This window comes from Apium graveolens, chromosome 6 (assembly GCF_009905375.1).
Source record: "Apium graveolens cultivar Ventura chromosome 6, ASM990537v1, whole genome shotgun sequence".
In the NCBI taxonomy this organism is placed as follows: Eukaryota; Viridiplantae; Streptophyta; class Magnoliopsida; order Apiales; family Apiaceae; genus Apium; species Apium graveolens.
Window position 1 is genome coordinate 135920896 of NC_133652.1, and position 15918 is coordinate 135936813.

Consider the following 15918-nt stretch of genomic DNA (forward strand, 5'->3'; position numbering starts at 1 on the left):
AGGTCCGTGACTCGCACGAGTTTGTATGCTAGTTTTTATTAAATACGAAACGGCAGCATCACGAACATTTAATGGCTTGTTAAATTAATTGGTTACAGTACAATTTACTTGATTGAAGACGCATCAATTTTTATGGCTTAATTGCAGCAAACTGATTTACCAAGTAATTGGGAATATTTAATTTGTGTGTATAAATATCATATGATCATTTTCACTGTCCGAATGTGGCTCCAGTCCACAACCACAACAACGTTCTCTCTTGTTGTTTGTCCTAATATTGTATTAAAAATGTCCACCTCCATTAAACCACACATGCAATTATTGCAAAAAAAAAAAATAGAATTAAAAAACTAAATTGACCAACTTATTGATGGAATGGAATATCAACAAGAGTATCTTTTTTACTATGGAATATTAACGGATACACAAGATTTCTTTGAATCCTATATATAAATAGAAGGGGAGGGTTGTCTTGCAGCAGCTATAAATAGAAGGGGAGGGTTGTCTTGCAGCAGCTATATACACATACCCATTTATATACAACCCCTTTTCTTCATTCTCAACTTTCAGGTATTACTCCTTCTTCATTTATTCTTTCATTATATGTATTGTTTATTTTTTAATTAATCTCTTTTTGGCCTTTAGAGTTGTGTTGTTTTTTTTGTCAGGTTTAGAGTTGTGTTGTTCTTCTTGAATTATTGATGGCTTTTATCAGTATATTTTATGCTTAGGTTTTGAAATGTGTTTGAAGCTTTCTTCTCGAATTTGGAAATTACTTCCTAAAATCCTTATCATAATATATACTTGTTTTATTCTTGTTTTAAATGATGAATGATGATGATCATAAACTGTGTTTTCTAGCGTTTATGAGAAATTTTATTTATTTAAGTGATGAGCTTGAAATATGATGGTATTTGTTTATTTGGTACCTAAAGATGCTGTTTATATCAATTTATTATATGCCTTCTTGGGTATTTTCAACTTATTATATGCTGTCGCTAAATTTTGCAGATGGAACACCATATAGTTCCCACTACAGAAGAACACCAACTAAAAGTTGATGAATCGCCAAAAGGATCTGAAGGAACAAAAGTGTCCTCTAAGCCACTCCCATTATCGTGCATCGTCTGCTCTTTCTTAAAGGCGGAGTTCAGTTTGTCCAATGCAGAAGAAAGATCAAAGTCTGCAGCTAAACTTTGCAGACTTATATTCTTTTATCTTATTGTCATGGCGATAGAGATTGTTGGAGGTCTAAAATCCAATAGCCTTGCAGTGCTTACTGATGCAGCCCATCTGCTAAGTGACATTGCCGGATTCTCAATTTCTCTTTTTTCTGTCTGGGCGTCTGGATGGGAGGCGACTTCGCAGCAGTCTTTTGGTTTCCACCGTCTTGAAGTGTTGGGGGCGTTCTTATCTGTTGAGCTTATATGGCTCATATCTGGGACCTTGGTATATGCTGCAGGTGATAGATTGTTTCACAAAAATGAACCGGTAAATGGCAAACTCATGTTTATAGTTGCTACATTCGGTTGTGTGATTAACCTTATAATGGTGCTCTGGCTTGGTCATGGTCACGATCATGGTCACGACCATGGTCACCATCACAGTCACGACCATGGTCACAGCCATACTAACACTCACAACCATGGTCATATCCACAATCACAGTCATGATGAAGGCCATGGCCATAGTCATTCTCGCAGTTACGATGATCATGGTCACACTCTCAGTAACAGCCAAGAATGCGTTCAAGGTTGCAGTGTCAGTCCCGATTATGATCATAGTTGCCCTATTGATCTTGATCACACTCATTGTACCAACAATGAGAATGGATATGATCAGCATGGAGTTGAATTATGCGAATGGACTGAAGAAGAGATCACTGGTCTGGTGCCAAAATCAACATTGAAGAGCAGAAAACTGAATATTAACATCCAAGGGGCATACTTGCATGTTTTTACCGACCTGATTCAAACCATTGGGGTCATGATTGCTGGAGTTATTATATGGGCCAAACCAAACTGGTTAGTGGTTGATCTAATCTGTACACTCGTCTTTGCATTAGTGGCTATAAGTACTACTATACCCATGCTTAGAAATATATATTGTATATTGTTAGAGAGTACACCAAGTGAGATTGATGTTGATCGTTTAAAAAACGAGCTTAAATGTATGGAAGGAATCAAAGATGTTCATGATATGCATGTTTGGACACTAACAGTTGGGAAAACTGTTTTAGCCTGTCATGTAATAGCTGAGGCTGGAGTTAGTTTAAACGAAACTATTCATAAACTTACGGATTACTGTCAATCAACATACGGAATTCAACATGTAACTATACAAATTGAAGAGGGATGAATATTGCTCTTAGTTACTTGTTTTTTGTTTCCGATTACTTTCAAAGATTGTATTTTAAGTTGGATATTTGAGTATGTTACGTTTTTGGAATTGAGTTTTTTTGCTTTTGGTGCTATAACATAACAATAATATCTAAGATGTCCAGTAACAATGTTTCGTCTCAAGAGAAATCATTTTTACTTTTTTTTTTGTTCCTAATCGGACTATTCTTGTTTCATATATGCATGTCTTGATTTATATATTAGGAAAAAAAATTGGATGTATTTCATGGTGAAATATGTATTTTCTTTGTAGGTAATGAATTTTTTTAAACATCACTATTCTGTTACAAAAAAATTATAAGAAATTGTATGCTTAGAATTAAATTAATAATAATTATTGTAGGTTTGCCTCCTCTTAGTTGGTTTTTTATGCTTTTAAAATGGAATAGAGGTAATTATGACTTGTTTTCTGAGAGCACCAACAGCGAAGAGAATTTATTCATTTGAAGTTTTCAGACAGAAACGACAGTCTGAGTCAGAACACATTGCCAGCACCACTGCTACAAAGCCAAGCTCCATTATCATAGTTTAACCTCATTTGCTTTCCGCTGCCATTATAATGTGATCATACATCATCTTGTCCAAAAAAACCACTAGGGACTTACATTTTGCTTGGCAAAAAGTTCTGATCAAACATCAAATGTGACCCCAATTGCTATTGTTTTCCCCCATCCTACTGTTATCATCAAAACTTTCTGATTTTCGACTTCGGATTAGCTTGATGTCTGCAAAAAAGTGATACTGGGACTTACAAATGGCTATAACATAGTCATTCGTCCTTAGTACACCCTTCAAGTCCCTTCACATGAAATAAACCTGATTTCTGAACACGGAATTATACTGAGCAGTTCGTAACTGGACACAATTGACGATATATATTCTGCTATGCATGATTTCATGCTAATTGCAAGTTGTTCCATGTATGTATCTACTTGTAACTGGAAAATCAATTTAATCTTTACATAATGAGATGAACTTGTTGATTTGCTGAAACAAGCTTAAGCTATACAGTTAGTTATCGCTACCAACCAAACACCCCCCAGTTAGTTGTCTCTACCAACCAAACACCGCCTCTATAAGACATTTTCCCGCTGTGTCAATCTCTTACAACCACCAGTAAAATATCAGTTGATGGCAAAGGATGATTTGATCTTTAAATTCATGATTTCTGAAACTTGGCACCCCAAAGTATGTCTCAGATGTTATATTATTATAAGATATGCAGTCAACCCCACACGACTACCCAGGAACCCCAAGTCACTTTAGTCTCATGAAATCTGTCAAGTGCCTCCTGAGAATCGCCATTTTGTGATCGAGATGCCATTAAAACTATAAGAATAAATGCATATCAGTTTAAGGGCTATCGTGCATATGCTCCATACTGTATTATAGGTTCTGTTTGTCCATTTTGAGTGTATCCGTTTTTCTTCTTGGTCTTGTCAAGAATAGCTTTGCGAACCGCGTTTTGAATTTGCCTTTCATGCTCTTTGAGCATCTCTTCAATGTTCCCACCAGCAGTAAGCAATGGTCCTGAGTAATGGATCCGGCTCTTTCTTGGAACAAAACCCTAAAGCAAGAGTCAAAATGATACTGAACTCAATATGTAAGCGCAAAATAAAGCTATAATGTCCAGTATTCACATAAAATGTTTCAATCTTTGCATGCCAGACGTGTTCAGCTATGTGCACATGTTCCAAACACTTGAGATATCAGGCATGCAAACACTAAAGACATCAAGACGCATGCCTGATATCTCAAGTGTTTGAAACATAAGGACATGAAGTCAATTTAAAACTCTTTAGAAAAGATAAAACTCTTTCCAAAATTCATGTCCCTTGTGTTTTACCCACTTAAATATATAAAGTTCACCATTAATCTCATTGATGACAACAGACAAACAATCAAACAGATACATCTATGGTGCATTTTAGATTAGCTTATAATATTGTTTATTGGCAAGTCTGTAGTGAAAGAAAATGATAAGATTTCGAAAAGAACATTTACCGCTGTGGTCCCCTTCTGAGGTATTACCTCATCCTTTCTGTATGAAGAATTTGGTTTATCCAACAAATGATGTGACAAATCAGAATCATTGAAGTTGTTATATCTAACATTAGGGCGTTCCTCTGACCACTTTGAAGAAGCACTATTATCTTTGCTAAGATCAAGTCTTGAACTTCCATGACCGGCTACTGAATTAGAAAACTGAGACAGCTGTGATGCTGCAGCTCCATGAGGTCTATAAGATCTTTGGCTCTTGAACTCTGCTTCGTGTCTGGAAGAACCAACAGAATCCAAGTTCATTACTCTACCATGATGATAGCCATGTTGTAGTGGGCCTTTAGTATGGAAGCCAGAACAACTATCCCCTTCACGATTGTATGATTCGCTGGTGCTTGAAGGGGTTGTTCGACCTTGTCGCTTCTGAATGCGAGAATATAGTCACTATCAGTTTATAAACATTGAGATTAAAGTAAAATACAGTTGCTGTAGACAGTGATTATTTCGCAGCATGCAGACATGAATGAGTTCAATATTTACATGGATTGACGCCTGCAACTCCGCATTAGCATTAGGAAGCGCCATTGCTTTGGATTCTCTATTTTCCCTTTTTGATTCATGCCCACGTCCTTTACTTCCACCAGCTGTTTTTTTCCTGGATCAATAAACACATGTTAAAATTTAATAACACATTTAATGAATACCTGCTGGAAAATATAATTAAGGTTTGTCAAGGGAACTGTTCCTGAGCATATAGCAACCGTTGACAATTCTTAATAATCTAATACAGGAACTCAAACATCGAAGTTTGTCTAGGGAAAGTGTCTCTACGAAGAAAGCAACGAATTCCAGAAACCAAAAGTAACAGGTGTTTCTACTCAAGAACCATACAACTCACAGGTAATGGCGCACACATAAAATTTTCTGCCTATTAAAGCACAAGAAATACTTATACAACTGCATATGTAGTTAACATTCCATCATGCATATTTATAACCAATCTGAAGACTGAACCAAGCATTCATATATCACGAATATGAACGAGATTTTATAAATAAAAATGCAGCCAATTTTGTATACCTTCTTGCCTCCTCATCTCGAAGTTTCATATCAAATTCCTTGCTTGGTGGGTACTTGGGCAAAGTTGATGGATCACATGGAAGAGGCTTAGTTGTAAAATACTACAAAAGAAAAAAGAACCAGTTTATGATCATATTTAAACGAAATACCAATAAAAATATATCAAGATGATCATGTTATATATTAATATTAGGTCCCAGTCACAGTACAGGAAAAGTCCATTTGGGAAGACACTATACGGTGGCAGGGTCACAGTCTTCTTACTAATAAGAACTCAAGTAAACCAAAAGAGCAATATAATTCATAGCAGAAATACTTGCATCTACAAAAAGTTTTATAAGAAGACAGAAGTAATAGAAATTAAAAACTAGTATTATTATTAAAAACACATTAAATATAAATTAGAGATATGCCAAATAAATAAGTAGATGAAACGATAGATATACCTCACTTTGAAGTGCAGAAGAAGTTGATCCACGGCAATCTGGTTCTACTGCAAGGAGGGTATCCAAAAGTGATAGAGCTGGAGGAGGGAAATCTTTGTATGTAACAGCAAAACAACGCTCGTATGGATGTTGAGGTCTGAAAATTGTTGCATGAGGCAATTTCGATTTTTGCCAATACTCTTCAGACGGTGAACCACACAGTTTAAAAATTTTATGCAGTTGTTCTACCTGCAGTGGGTGAAACAAAAGCATATCAGATTTCCATCTAATTCAGTTTACCTTTGTTGTGAAACTATCAAAATTAACATTTCAACAAAGAACAAAACAAAATAAGACTAGAAATGTTAAATAAGAAAACCTGAAGGTAAGCACTCTTGCACACAATGTAAAAGATGTGACTAGTCTATGCTATTACTATATCTATTTGCAGAAGAAAGGGTGAAATGGGACTACTTAAGAAATTTAAGACTATTTTTTTTAAGATTTGTAAGGTCAATTAAAATAGAAATATTTATTTTCAAACACCCCAGGTATTATAAGTTCCGCACTAAATGCCTTAAGTAGTGATAACCAATGAACTACAATTAATTAAAAGATAAACAAGGATGCAAGTTTCGGAAAATGTCAGAATTAGTATATAGTCATTAAAGAAGAATTTAAGGTGGAATGGCTCAGAGTAGTATAAATGGGTCACTGGTAGAAAGTAAGCGTGATAGTTTTTCCCACTTCGACAACTGTGGGGTGAACAATTATATGCAAAGTGGAAAAGGACAATCATTGATTCTGGGTTCTTTAAGGGGTCGTTTGGTAGGAATTAGGTATGGGTTTAGATAGAACAAAACCCATACCTCATGTTTGGTTCAATTTCTTTCATTGTCAAACCCATACCTCAAACCCACAAAGTATGGGTTTTTGATACCCTAGATGGAAGGTGGGTATGAAAACTGAAAGGGGGTATGAGGTACTAATTTTAGTTTTATTTTATTCCATCCGACAAACATTAAAAAATATATTTTTTAAAAAAAAATAATATACAAAAAAATGTTACTAAAGCATGACATGGTACGGGGAACTCAACTGATTATGTTTTCAAATGGATACAAGAACATATCATTTTATTAACTGACGTTACTAGAGTAAAGTCACTTCAGTTCATGGCTAAAGAAGTACCTCTGTTCTTCCAGGCATTATAGGTTTCCCGGCATATAGCTCTGCAAGAATGCAACCAGCACTCCACAAATCTACAGCTACACCATAATTTGTTGCACCAAGCAAAAGCTCAGGAGGCCGATACCACAAGGTAATGACACGACTTGTTAGCGGCTGCCTTTTATTGGCGTTATAGAAGTTTGCCAATCCAAAATCAGCAATCTTAAGATTACCATTATTACCAATGAGTAAATTTGAACCCTTGATGTCACGGTGTAGAATTCCACGACTATGGCAGTGTGCAAGTCCACGAAGCAGCTGCTGCATATAGCATTTGATCTGAGGAAAATAACAGAATACTTCATGTAAGAAGATGATTAAAGATAAAAAAAAACTTTAGGCTACATGGGCCTAGCAGATATTAATTTAGTGACTAAACCATACAAAAATGTTATTAGTAGATTAATGCTACCTTCCAGACTATAATTACTCATCAACAATCTATTGCATTTACAGTAAACGTTCTTTGTCTAAAAATATAATCAAAGAGATTCTGTTTTAAAAGACAAATGGCAAAGGAGATGAGCACACCTGTGGTTCAGTAAATTTAACCATCGGCGATGCTGCAAGCCCGGTAAGATCATGTTCCATGTACTCAAATACAAGATATAAACTGCCCGATACCCTAGAAGTGACTAGACCTTCAAGCTTCATGATGTTTGGATGATCCAACCTTCGCAGAATAAGAATTTCTCTTGCCATAAAACGAACACTTTCCGGATCCATGTTAACAAACCGCACCTTCTTTAACGCAACAATTTTACCAGTTTCAAGGTCATGTGCTCTGTAAACGGTGCTATAAGTCCCTTGTCCGATCTGTGCATATCATGTTTCTTCAAATTACAGAAGTAATGGCAGAAAATTCAAACTAATAATATATCAGCTTACGGAAACTCGACCTTCTCATAATCTAGCAGAAACCACTAAACTAAAGTCTGGCTAGCATGTGTCTGCTATACTGATCTACTGCACTTACGTGAAAGGTTTTATTTTTTCCCATATTTTAGATGTTAGAATTGATATCAAATTAATTGTGCATGGTAGGTGTGAAATGCGACCCTCAAGTTTGTCAAGTACCTTAGTGTAAAACTTTTATAGTCAGTGACTGATGAATATAACAATTAAATATATCCCGCAAAATTATACATCAAGTTGACACTAAACTTCTAAGGAGAATCACCTAGACACCTCAAGAAGCAATTTTGACTACTTAGAAGTAACATAAATGACGAATCTGCTTCTGTGCACCATAAAACTAGTGAAGATTATTATCTCACATTATCTATTAATAAACTCAGATTGATACTAATATGTAAAAATGGTGGTCATGATCGCATACTCGCACAGAAACTAAAAGGGCTGGGTGTCAAAGTCACAAACCTTGTCTAATTTCTCAAATGAGTCTGCCTTTCGTGGTATCCATCCCTTTATAGCTTCCCCAGCCACATTAGTAAGCCAAGACGGCCATCCAGCAGCAACTTGTGCACCATCAACTCCATTCCGCATACTTAAGATCCTCGACATATTGGATCGTTGTCCACTCACTCCAACATCAACTCCCGGTCGCCTGTCTGACAAATTAGGAGTCTTTGGTTTCTCATATACCACAGGAGTTGGTGTGGTTCCTGTAGCAACTTCCGCAAACTCAGTTGATATCAACCGTGTGGTGGCATCATTTCTACTCCCATCAACCTCCATACCTACATCTTCTTGTCTAGAGGAACTGATCAGCCTCTGAGCTGATTTCTTCGATACCTTTGATTGTTTCTCTATATTGTGAGGATGTGGAGAACCGCCTTTTGAGCAAATGCAGCCCATAACCCCTCTCCTCAATATCAAAACTCTATAAATCACCCTCACCAATTCACCACTAAACCCTTATAAAATTCTACCAAAACTCTTTTAACATCAACCTTCTAATACGATCAACAATCCTCCCTCAACGCTACGATTTACAATCGTTAGCACGTAAACAAAGGTCGAATTTGACACCCCAAACAGATCAATTTTAAATTATCCCCTAATCCAATAACATTCAACACTTCCAATCAAACAGCCCAAAAACATATAAATTAAAAACCTAATCCAAATTCAAAAAACCCAAAAGGGTTTTCACAAAACATAAATTCATAAACAACCCATATCCCCAAGTCCAAAAATCTCATCAAACCTCAACCACATTGATAAAAATCCCAAAAAAACAAATAAAAAACCAACAATTTTACAATATGATGCAACAAAAAAAACCCAAAAAACAAATCAAAATTCACAAACTCTGATCCCAGAAAAACCCAACAACTAATCTTGAAAAATCAGTGATTTTTATCCAACCCAACTCAAAAACACACAGGAAAATGACAGTTGGCAGCAAATAAAAAAACCCCCTTTTTCTCTAAAATTCAAATAGAGTTGTTAAAAAACAACCCTAATTTTAAAGAAAGGGAGAAAATTTCGGATCTGGGCTCCCCTAAAATCTCGAAAAACCAGTAATTATCCACACCCAAAACCTAAAACACCTTTCTTTATATATATACATACAAAAACATGTATCTATATCTCTACAGTAAGTAATGCCAAATGTAAAAGAAGGGAAGGAACAGAAAGTGATAGAAATGGACGTCTCGTGAGAGAGAAGGAAGCAATGGGGTCCACACTGCATAAACACCGCAGAATAATACGTATGTATAGGCTAGGTATAGTAGTTTTATCTGGTGATGGCACTTGGCAATTAGGAGAAGAAAGTGGTGTATTGTATTCTACGTGTTTGTTTAAGAGATTTTTAATGGGGCCCATGAAATAAGATTTAATGGCTTTTTTGTTGAAATGTTGCGTTTGTTTTTATTTTTGTTGTTTTTGTCATCAATGATTTTGTTTTAATGGTATTTTAATGATGATTAATGGTATTGTTGTATTAGTTTGTGATTGGTTTTATATTGTACGTGGGGGAGGACTAGTTTTGGAGTTGGTGAGGGTCTTTGAAGTCTTAATCATGAGTTATGGAGTTGTTACGGAGCTTGTTTAAATTTTAAATAACATTAAATCTAGTGCCAGACACTAATTATTCTCTAACTATTTTTGAGAAAAGTATGACTTATTCTGATTGGTGGAGATTTTATGTAGGGTTGTCAATGGATCGGAAATCTAAATTGATATGATTCGAAAACTAATAGAGCGAATATGAATCACTTAAAAAAAATCTGATCCGAACAAATCTGATACGATAACGATCCGATAAATACCGGATATTGATTTAGGCCGATATGATCCGTTAATGATCCGATCCGAATAATTTATTATATATATTATAATAAAATTATACATAAAATATAAAATATATTTATACCACCACCGTGTCAAGTCACAGAGCCACGTACTGTAGTCAAATATTTTTCCCCTCACGCTCAACTTTAAAATCTAACCCTAATCCCTCTTTCATATTCTACGACCTCAATCTTATCTTACAAACACAGACCAGTTGTATTTCATATCCTAGAGATTTAATCATGGTATGTTAATTAATTAATCTTTCGATTTGATTTTGTTTGTTAATTGTATTTCCTACTTAATATTGTTTATGTTTGTTTCATAATACAAGTTCAAACACAATCAGTGAAGAAGCAGAAAATAATACAATCAATTCATCTCAGAATCCAATCAATTCTTAGTTTTGGTGTTATTGGATCTTAATTTAGTGTGTAACTTTTAAATTGATTTTCGTTTTCTGTTTACTTTTCAATTTTTCTTTATAAAATATTGGATGTAATGTAAGAAATTGTGTTTGCATTTTATTTTTTTTAAAATATAAACGGATCGGAACTCCAGTCCATGATCCATGATCGTAACGGATCCGGATATAGAACGGGTTATAAAAATCCGACAAAAATCAGATCTGGATCCGAATCCCGTAAAATTTAATGGATCAAGATATGAATCAAGGTCGATCCGACCCAGATCCAATCCATTGACATCCAGTCCATTATCAGCCCCCTTTAATCCTTTTAGCAAAATGCGGAAAAAGCCCTTTAAAAAAAAGAGACGAGGGTATCCTAAAATAAATAATTGTCATGATGGAACCTTTTCTTCTACTACTGCAAATTGGCTATATACGACCTAAGCAGTTACATTATTTCTTTCTATTCATTATTATAAGTTTTACTAATACTAAATGAAATCAAATATTTTCAAATAAAAGGATTTTTATGCATGTGGGGAGTCCCCCATTATAAAATAGTAGAGCCAATCAAATTTTATTAAACTTATAAAATGTAGTGTTATTTGCCCACATCATAGAAAAACCTTTTTGTGAATATCTATTGTTATAGATGTAAGATGTCAAATTATAAATCTTTTTTTTGTAATGAGATTTTTATTTTCTTAATCACACAAGTTTTGTAATTATTCACGAAATATAATTATATTATACATCTTTCAATAAAAAAGGGAAAAATTGTAAAGTTCAAATATTAAAAAAATGAATGTACAATAAATAATCTTTTTATATTAGAAGAAAAAAATTGTAAGACGATTCAAACTCCTTTTAATTTGTTCAACTTCGTACTAAAATCATTATCGTCCTCAACTTTTGTAATTAGCGACCACGAGACATAAGCGATAATATATTTCTTTTAACCTTGGATAAAAAATTATGTTTATAACCATAAATTGGAACACACAAAATTTTGGAATAATATTTTTGATAATATCAAGTATTGGTGTGATATTTTCAATGGTTTAAACATTAAACTAGTCGCAGAAATAGAGATCATATATTATTTTTGTTAGGTCCCGTAAATGATTATTTTAAGCTATAATGGGAGTTGAATAACTTAAGTACCAATTTAAAAATTATTCTAGCATTTTTAAAAATATCTATCACTTTTTAAATATTTTACTGAGTAGTTATGCAGTTTATAAGTACGAAAATAAAGTGTAAGGAAAGAAAATATCACACGGTAATTTTATCATGGTTCGCGATGGTGCAACTTCTAATATATTCGCTCACCCCTACGCCAGTTCCCGAGCTCCTCTCCCAGACTCGGGATTTTTTCTTATAATAAAATCGTTTCTTTAGTAGGCGGAGAAATCTTTACAACATTACAAATTAAAGCCAGTTTACCACCTCAAAATAAATGTAATACCTATATAACTTATCTTAGAAAATAATTCATCGCTACTTCTTCAAATTTGATGTAGAATCCTTGTGTAGACTTGAATTTTGTTAGTCCCTAACAATGCAGCAAGAATTACAGAAGGGGGGTTGAATGTAATTCTAGTAAACTTTTTCTTGAACTATAAAATGTTCTAACTCAAACTATATATATAAGTGTTTTGATTTGCAAGGTGCGGAATCACAAGTCGAATAAATCAAAAACACAAAGTAATAAAAACACAAGTCTTTAAAACTTTCTGGTGGATTTGAAAGTATCCACCAGATATATATATATATATATATATATATATCAAATTAAGAACTCTGTGAAGAACAAATTGTCTCACAGCTGCTTTACAAGTGAACAAACAAACTACAAAGAAATTCTTAACAGCTACAGCTTTTTCTATTTCTCTTCTAAAAGTGTTTGCTTAGTTGTTTGTTCTACTAGCTACACTTGGTTTATATACCACCAAGTTTACATGGTAATAAGACAGGATAATAAAATAAAACTATCAAGTCAAACTCCATGCTGCTTCACTACTCTATTCCAGCATCTTTGAAAATCTTCTTAATCTTGCATGAAAATGGTAATGCTTCTTTGTTCTTCATTTCCTATTAAACAGGCTTCCACATTCCTTTTGCAAATACCCAACGCATGTGACTATGTTGTCATTGTCAACAGAAATTTGAATTGATGATCCGTCGGGTACATGTTTGTCATCCGTCGGGTAGCTTTGTTGATCATCCGTCGGGTAGCTTTGTTGATCATCCGTCGGGTAGCTATTTGACACTTGACTTCATTTCACTTATGCAGAATTACAAGACATCTTATATTTATAATTAATCAACCTATTCTTCATATCTAATGAGAGTCAACATGACTCATATGCTACTACAAAATCTATATAAAGTTATTTGCAGAAATGAGTTACAATACTTATTATTACATAAGCTACTCACTCGATGGATGTCAAATCATCATCCGTCGGGACTATATTTGAGTCATCCGTCGGCACTATATTTGATTATCCGTCGAGTGCTACATTTTTCACTAAGCTAAATCTACTAAGGTGTTTTGTTAATGTAATCATCAAGTTCACAACATATTCCCAACAATCTCCCCCAATTTATGCCTACTAGAATTGTAGCCATAAATTAAGAGAAACTTGATGATAACAAAACACCCTAAAAATACAAATTTAAAAGGTAGTAGATAAAACTAAAAAGTGCTACAATATTTACTGAAGAATTTACAAGATAAAGTGTACAAAGATTTGCTCACAGTCAAGGTGCTCCTCTAGTCTGAGCAGATTGATCTATTTCCTTGATGGTCTGGATTTCTTTCCAAGCTTCCAGTTGTTTTCTTCTATCTGATTTTGGAGCTGTCTGTGGAATTCAAGTTCATCAGCTTCTAACAGATCTAGCATTTCTTGCATTTCCAGTAGAGTCTCTTTGCTAGAGATGCTCAGCTGGTCCTCTAGTATGAAGAATCTTCTAATTCCCTTATCATCCAAGAATTCCATCAGCCAGTAGGGCCTTAGATGCACTCTACTTCCTGTGTCAAGAATAGTTAAAGTCTTTGGGAGTGCATCTTTGGCTCTAATACTCTTCAGTTCTTCAATATTCTTTAAAACTAGTCTTCTAGCTGTCACATTGAATCCAAAATTCTTCTTGAAAGATGAATAGACTTTTATCAGTATAGATTGGCTCTCTTGAAGAATCCTGTGAAGTGACCATGTCATCTCTTTTCCTGCCTTGTACTTGAATACTAGCCTTTCAGGTAGATTCCTGTAAGCTTCAATCCCTCTAACTTCTTCCGGTTCATCTAGATAGAGGTTTAGATCAGAGAATTCCTTTATGTCATAGATGTACATGATATCTCCCTTATTGACCTTGATTTGAGCTTTGGTTAGGGACTTGGATTTGAGAGTTGATGGATTCACTTTCTTGACTTCTTTGGGTCTTTGTTTTCTTTGGCTTCATGAAATGAGGTAGATTGAGTTTAGGAATTGGTAGACTATCCTAGTCTATTGGCTCATCATGTGGAATGATAGGTTCACCATGGAAGTTCTTGGATGGATCTATCTTGAATTCTTCATGTGCCATATAGGGCATGGATGTTTGAGTTGTTGTAGAAGTAGACTCTTTGGGAAAGTAGTCTTCCATCTCCTCATCACTGAAATCCAATTTTCTCTTAGAAGGAAGGTTGTATCTGAATTTTCTTTTCTTTTGAGGTGCTTCTTGCATTTTCTGATCTTTAGATTCAGTGGTTTCAGATGTTTGTTCAGGAATTTGTTGTGTGGGTTTCACAGCTTACAACTTGGCCAAGATAGCAGCTTGCTTCTTCTTTTGTTTGAGCTTTTTAGCATCTAGAGCAACTTGCTTCTTTTCTTGCTTCAATATTGCCTTTTCTTCCCTTTTTACTTCAACAAATTGAGGGTGTCCAGCCACCACACAGATTTCCTTATCATTTCTAAAAACCTTGGCAATTCTCTTTTTTAGAGCTGAATCTGCGGGATCTTTGTAGAATGCTATAGACCTAGCCAACAGCTTCTTCTCATCAGGCTTTGATGTCTTATACACTGTTTCCAAAGGGTTCTTGAGTGAAGAATTTGGGTAGTTCACCTTTAGCTTCATGATTAGATCTGCCTTTGGGGATTTGATGCAGGATTCCTGGCCTTTCTCCAGATAGTTCATGCTCATATCATTCACAGAAATTTGCCTGACTTGAGAGTGATGAATGGCTGATTTTTCTGGCTTCTTTGCTAGACCAAATTTCTTTTGAATATCCTCATCAATCTTCTCCCAGTTGATTGGACTCAACTGCTTCTTCTCAGCTGCACAATGCTATCTTTAGCTGGTGGCTTTGTGAAAGCAATTGTTGGCATAATTGATTTACTCACTTGAATGTTAAGCACTTTTTGCTCCCCCTCACTCCTAGAACTCTCTTTCTCCCCCTTTTTGTTATCAGCAAGTTGAGTAGAGGAGGAGGTCTGTGCAGCCACCAGTTTCTGAAGCAAGTCTGTTTGTTGAGCTTGGTGTAGATGGATTGTTGTAAGAGAAGCTTCCACTGCAACCATTCCTTTGTCCAAGAAATCCACCTTGGTTGCAAGATCAGAGTTTTTCCTGAGCTGTCTTTTGATGTCTGTCATTGTTGTCTCTGGAAGTTTAGAATCCAACCTTTCAGAAATGTCCCTTTTCATTTGATCAATTTCACCTTTGATAGTAGTGACATCCTGAGTATGTTGAAGACTTTGGATTTGTTGTAATTGCAGAGAAGCAAAGTGTGCTTGCAGAAGCTTCTTGGTGCTAGCATTTGTGGTTGATTGAAGTGCAGACTATGTTTGGCTGATAAGTTGGATGAGTGTCGTCTTGAAATGGTGATCATCACAATTCTTGGAGAAGGCCCATGATGGAAAGCTTGATCTGGAACTAGGGCCTACTTCTTCCCTATGTCCAATGACTCTTCTTCACTATCTCCACCCTCACCTCCAAAGAATTCTTCTGAACCACCAGTCTCATAATCAACATCACCGGCTATTGAGGGCAAAACTGTGATGGCATCCTTAGCTTTTTGCATGAACTGTGTGGTGTGCACCAAATTGAGCATTTTTTCTGCATTGTCATTGCC

The 15918-nt window shown here is 35.2% G+C and overlaps 2 protein-coding genes across 2 annotated transcripts; one reads left to right on the plus strand and one right to left on the minus strand.

Annotated features, from left to right (window-relative positions):
- The first annotated feature begins 975 nt into the window (after nucleotides 1–975).
- Nucleotides 976–2453, plus strand: LOC141668783 (metal tolerance protein 1-like). The gene has a single exon (XM_074475798.1). It carries the CDS (start codon nucleotides 1012–1014, stop codon nucleotides 2356–2358), a length of 1347 nt encoding a protein of 448 aa, XP_074331899.1. The 5' UTR covers nucleotides 976–1011; the 3' UTR covers nucleotides 2359–2453.
- Nucleotides 2454–3255: 802 nt separating this feature from the next.
- On the minus strand, nucleotides 3256–9877 carry LOC141666710 (putative serine/threonine-protein kinase At1g09600). Its single transcript, XM_074472865.1, has 8 exons — nucleotides 8516–9877; nucleotides 7667–7951; nucleotides 7097–7414; nucleotides 5927–6154; nucleotides 5481–5581; nucleotides 4941–5055; nucleotides 4404–4823; nucleotides 3256–3966 (listed from the first exon to the last, which is right to left on the minus strand). Exons 1-8 carry the CDS (start codon nucleotides 8951–8953, stop codon nucleotides 3760–3762), a joined length of 2112 nt encoding a protein of 703 aa, XP_074328966.1. The 5' UTR covers nucleotides 8954–9877; the 3' UTR covers nucleotides 3256–3759.
- Between the last annotated feature and the right edge of the window lie 6041 nt (nucleotides 9878–15918).

Coding starts and splice junctions, on each gene's coding strand:
- LOC141668783 (XM_074475798.1), top strand. CDS start 1,012: ATGGAACACCATATAGTTCCCACTACAGAAGAACACCAACTAAAAGTT.
- LOC141666710 (XM_074472865.1), bottom strand. CDS start 8,953: ATGGGCTGCATTTGCTCAAAAGGCGGTTCTCCACATCCTCACAATATA. Junction 5,056..5,480: donor CGAGATGAGGAGGCAAGAAG/GTATACAAAATT, acceptor TTATTGATCCAG/GAAAAAAACAGCTGGTGGAA. Junction 4,824..4,940: donor AGTTGCAGGCGTCAATCCAT/GTAAATATTGAA, acceptor TCTCGCATTCAG/AAGCGACAAGGTCGAACAAC.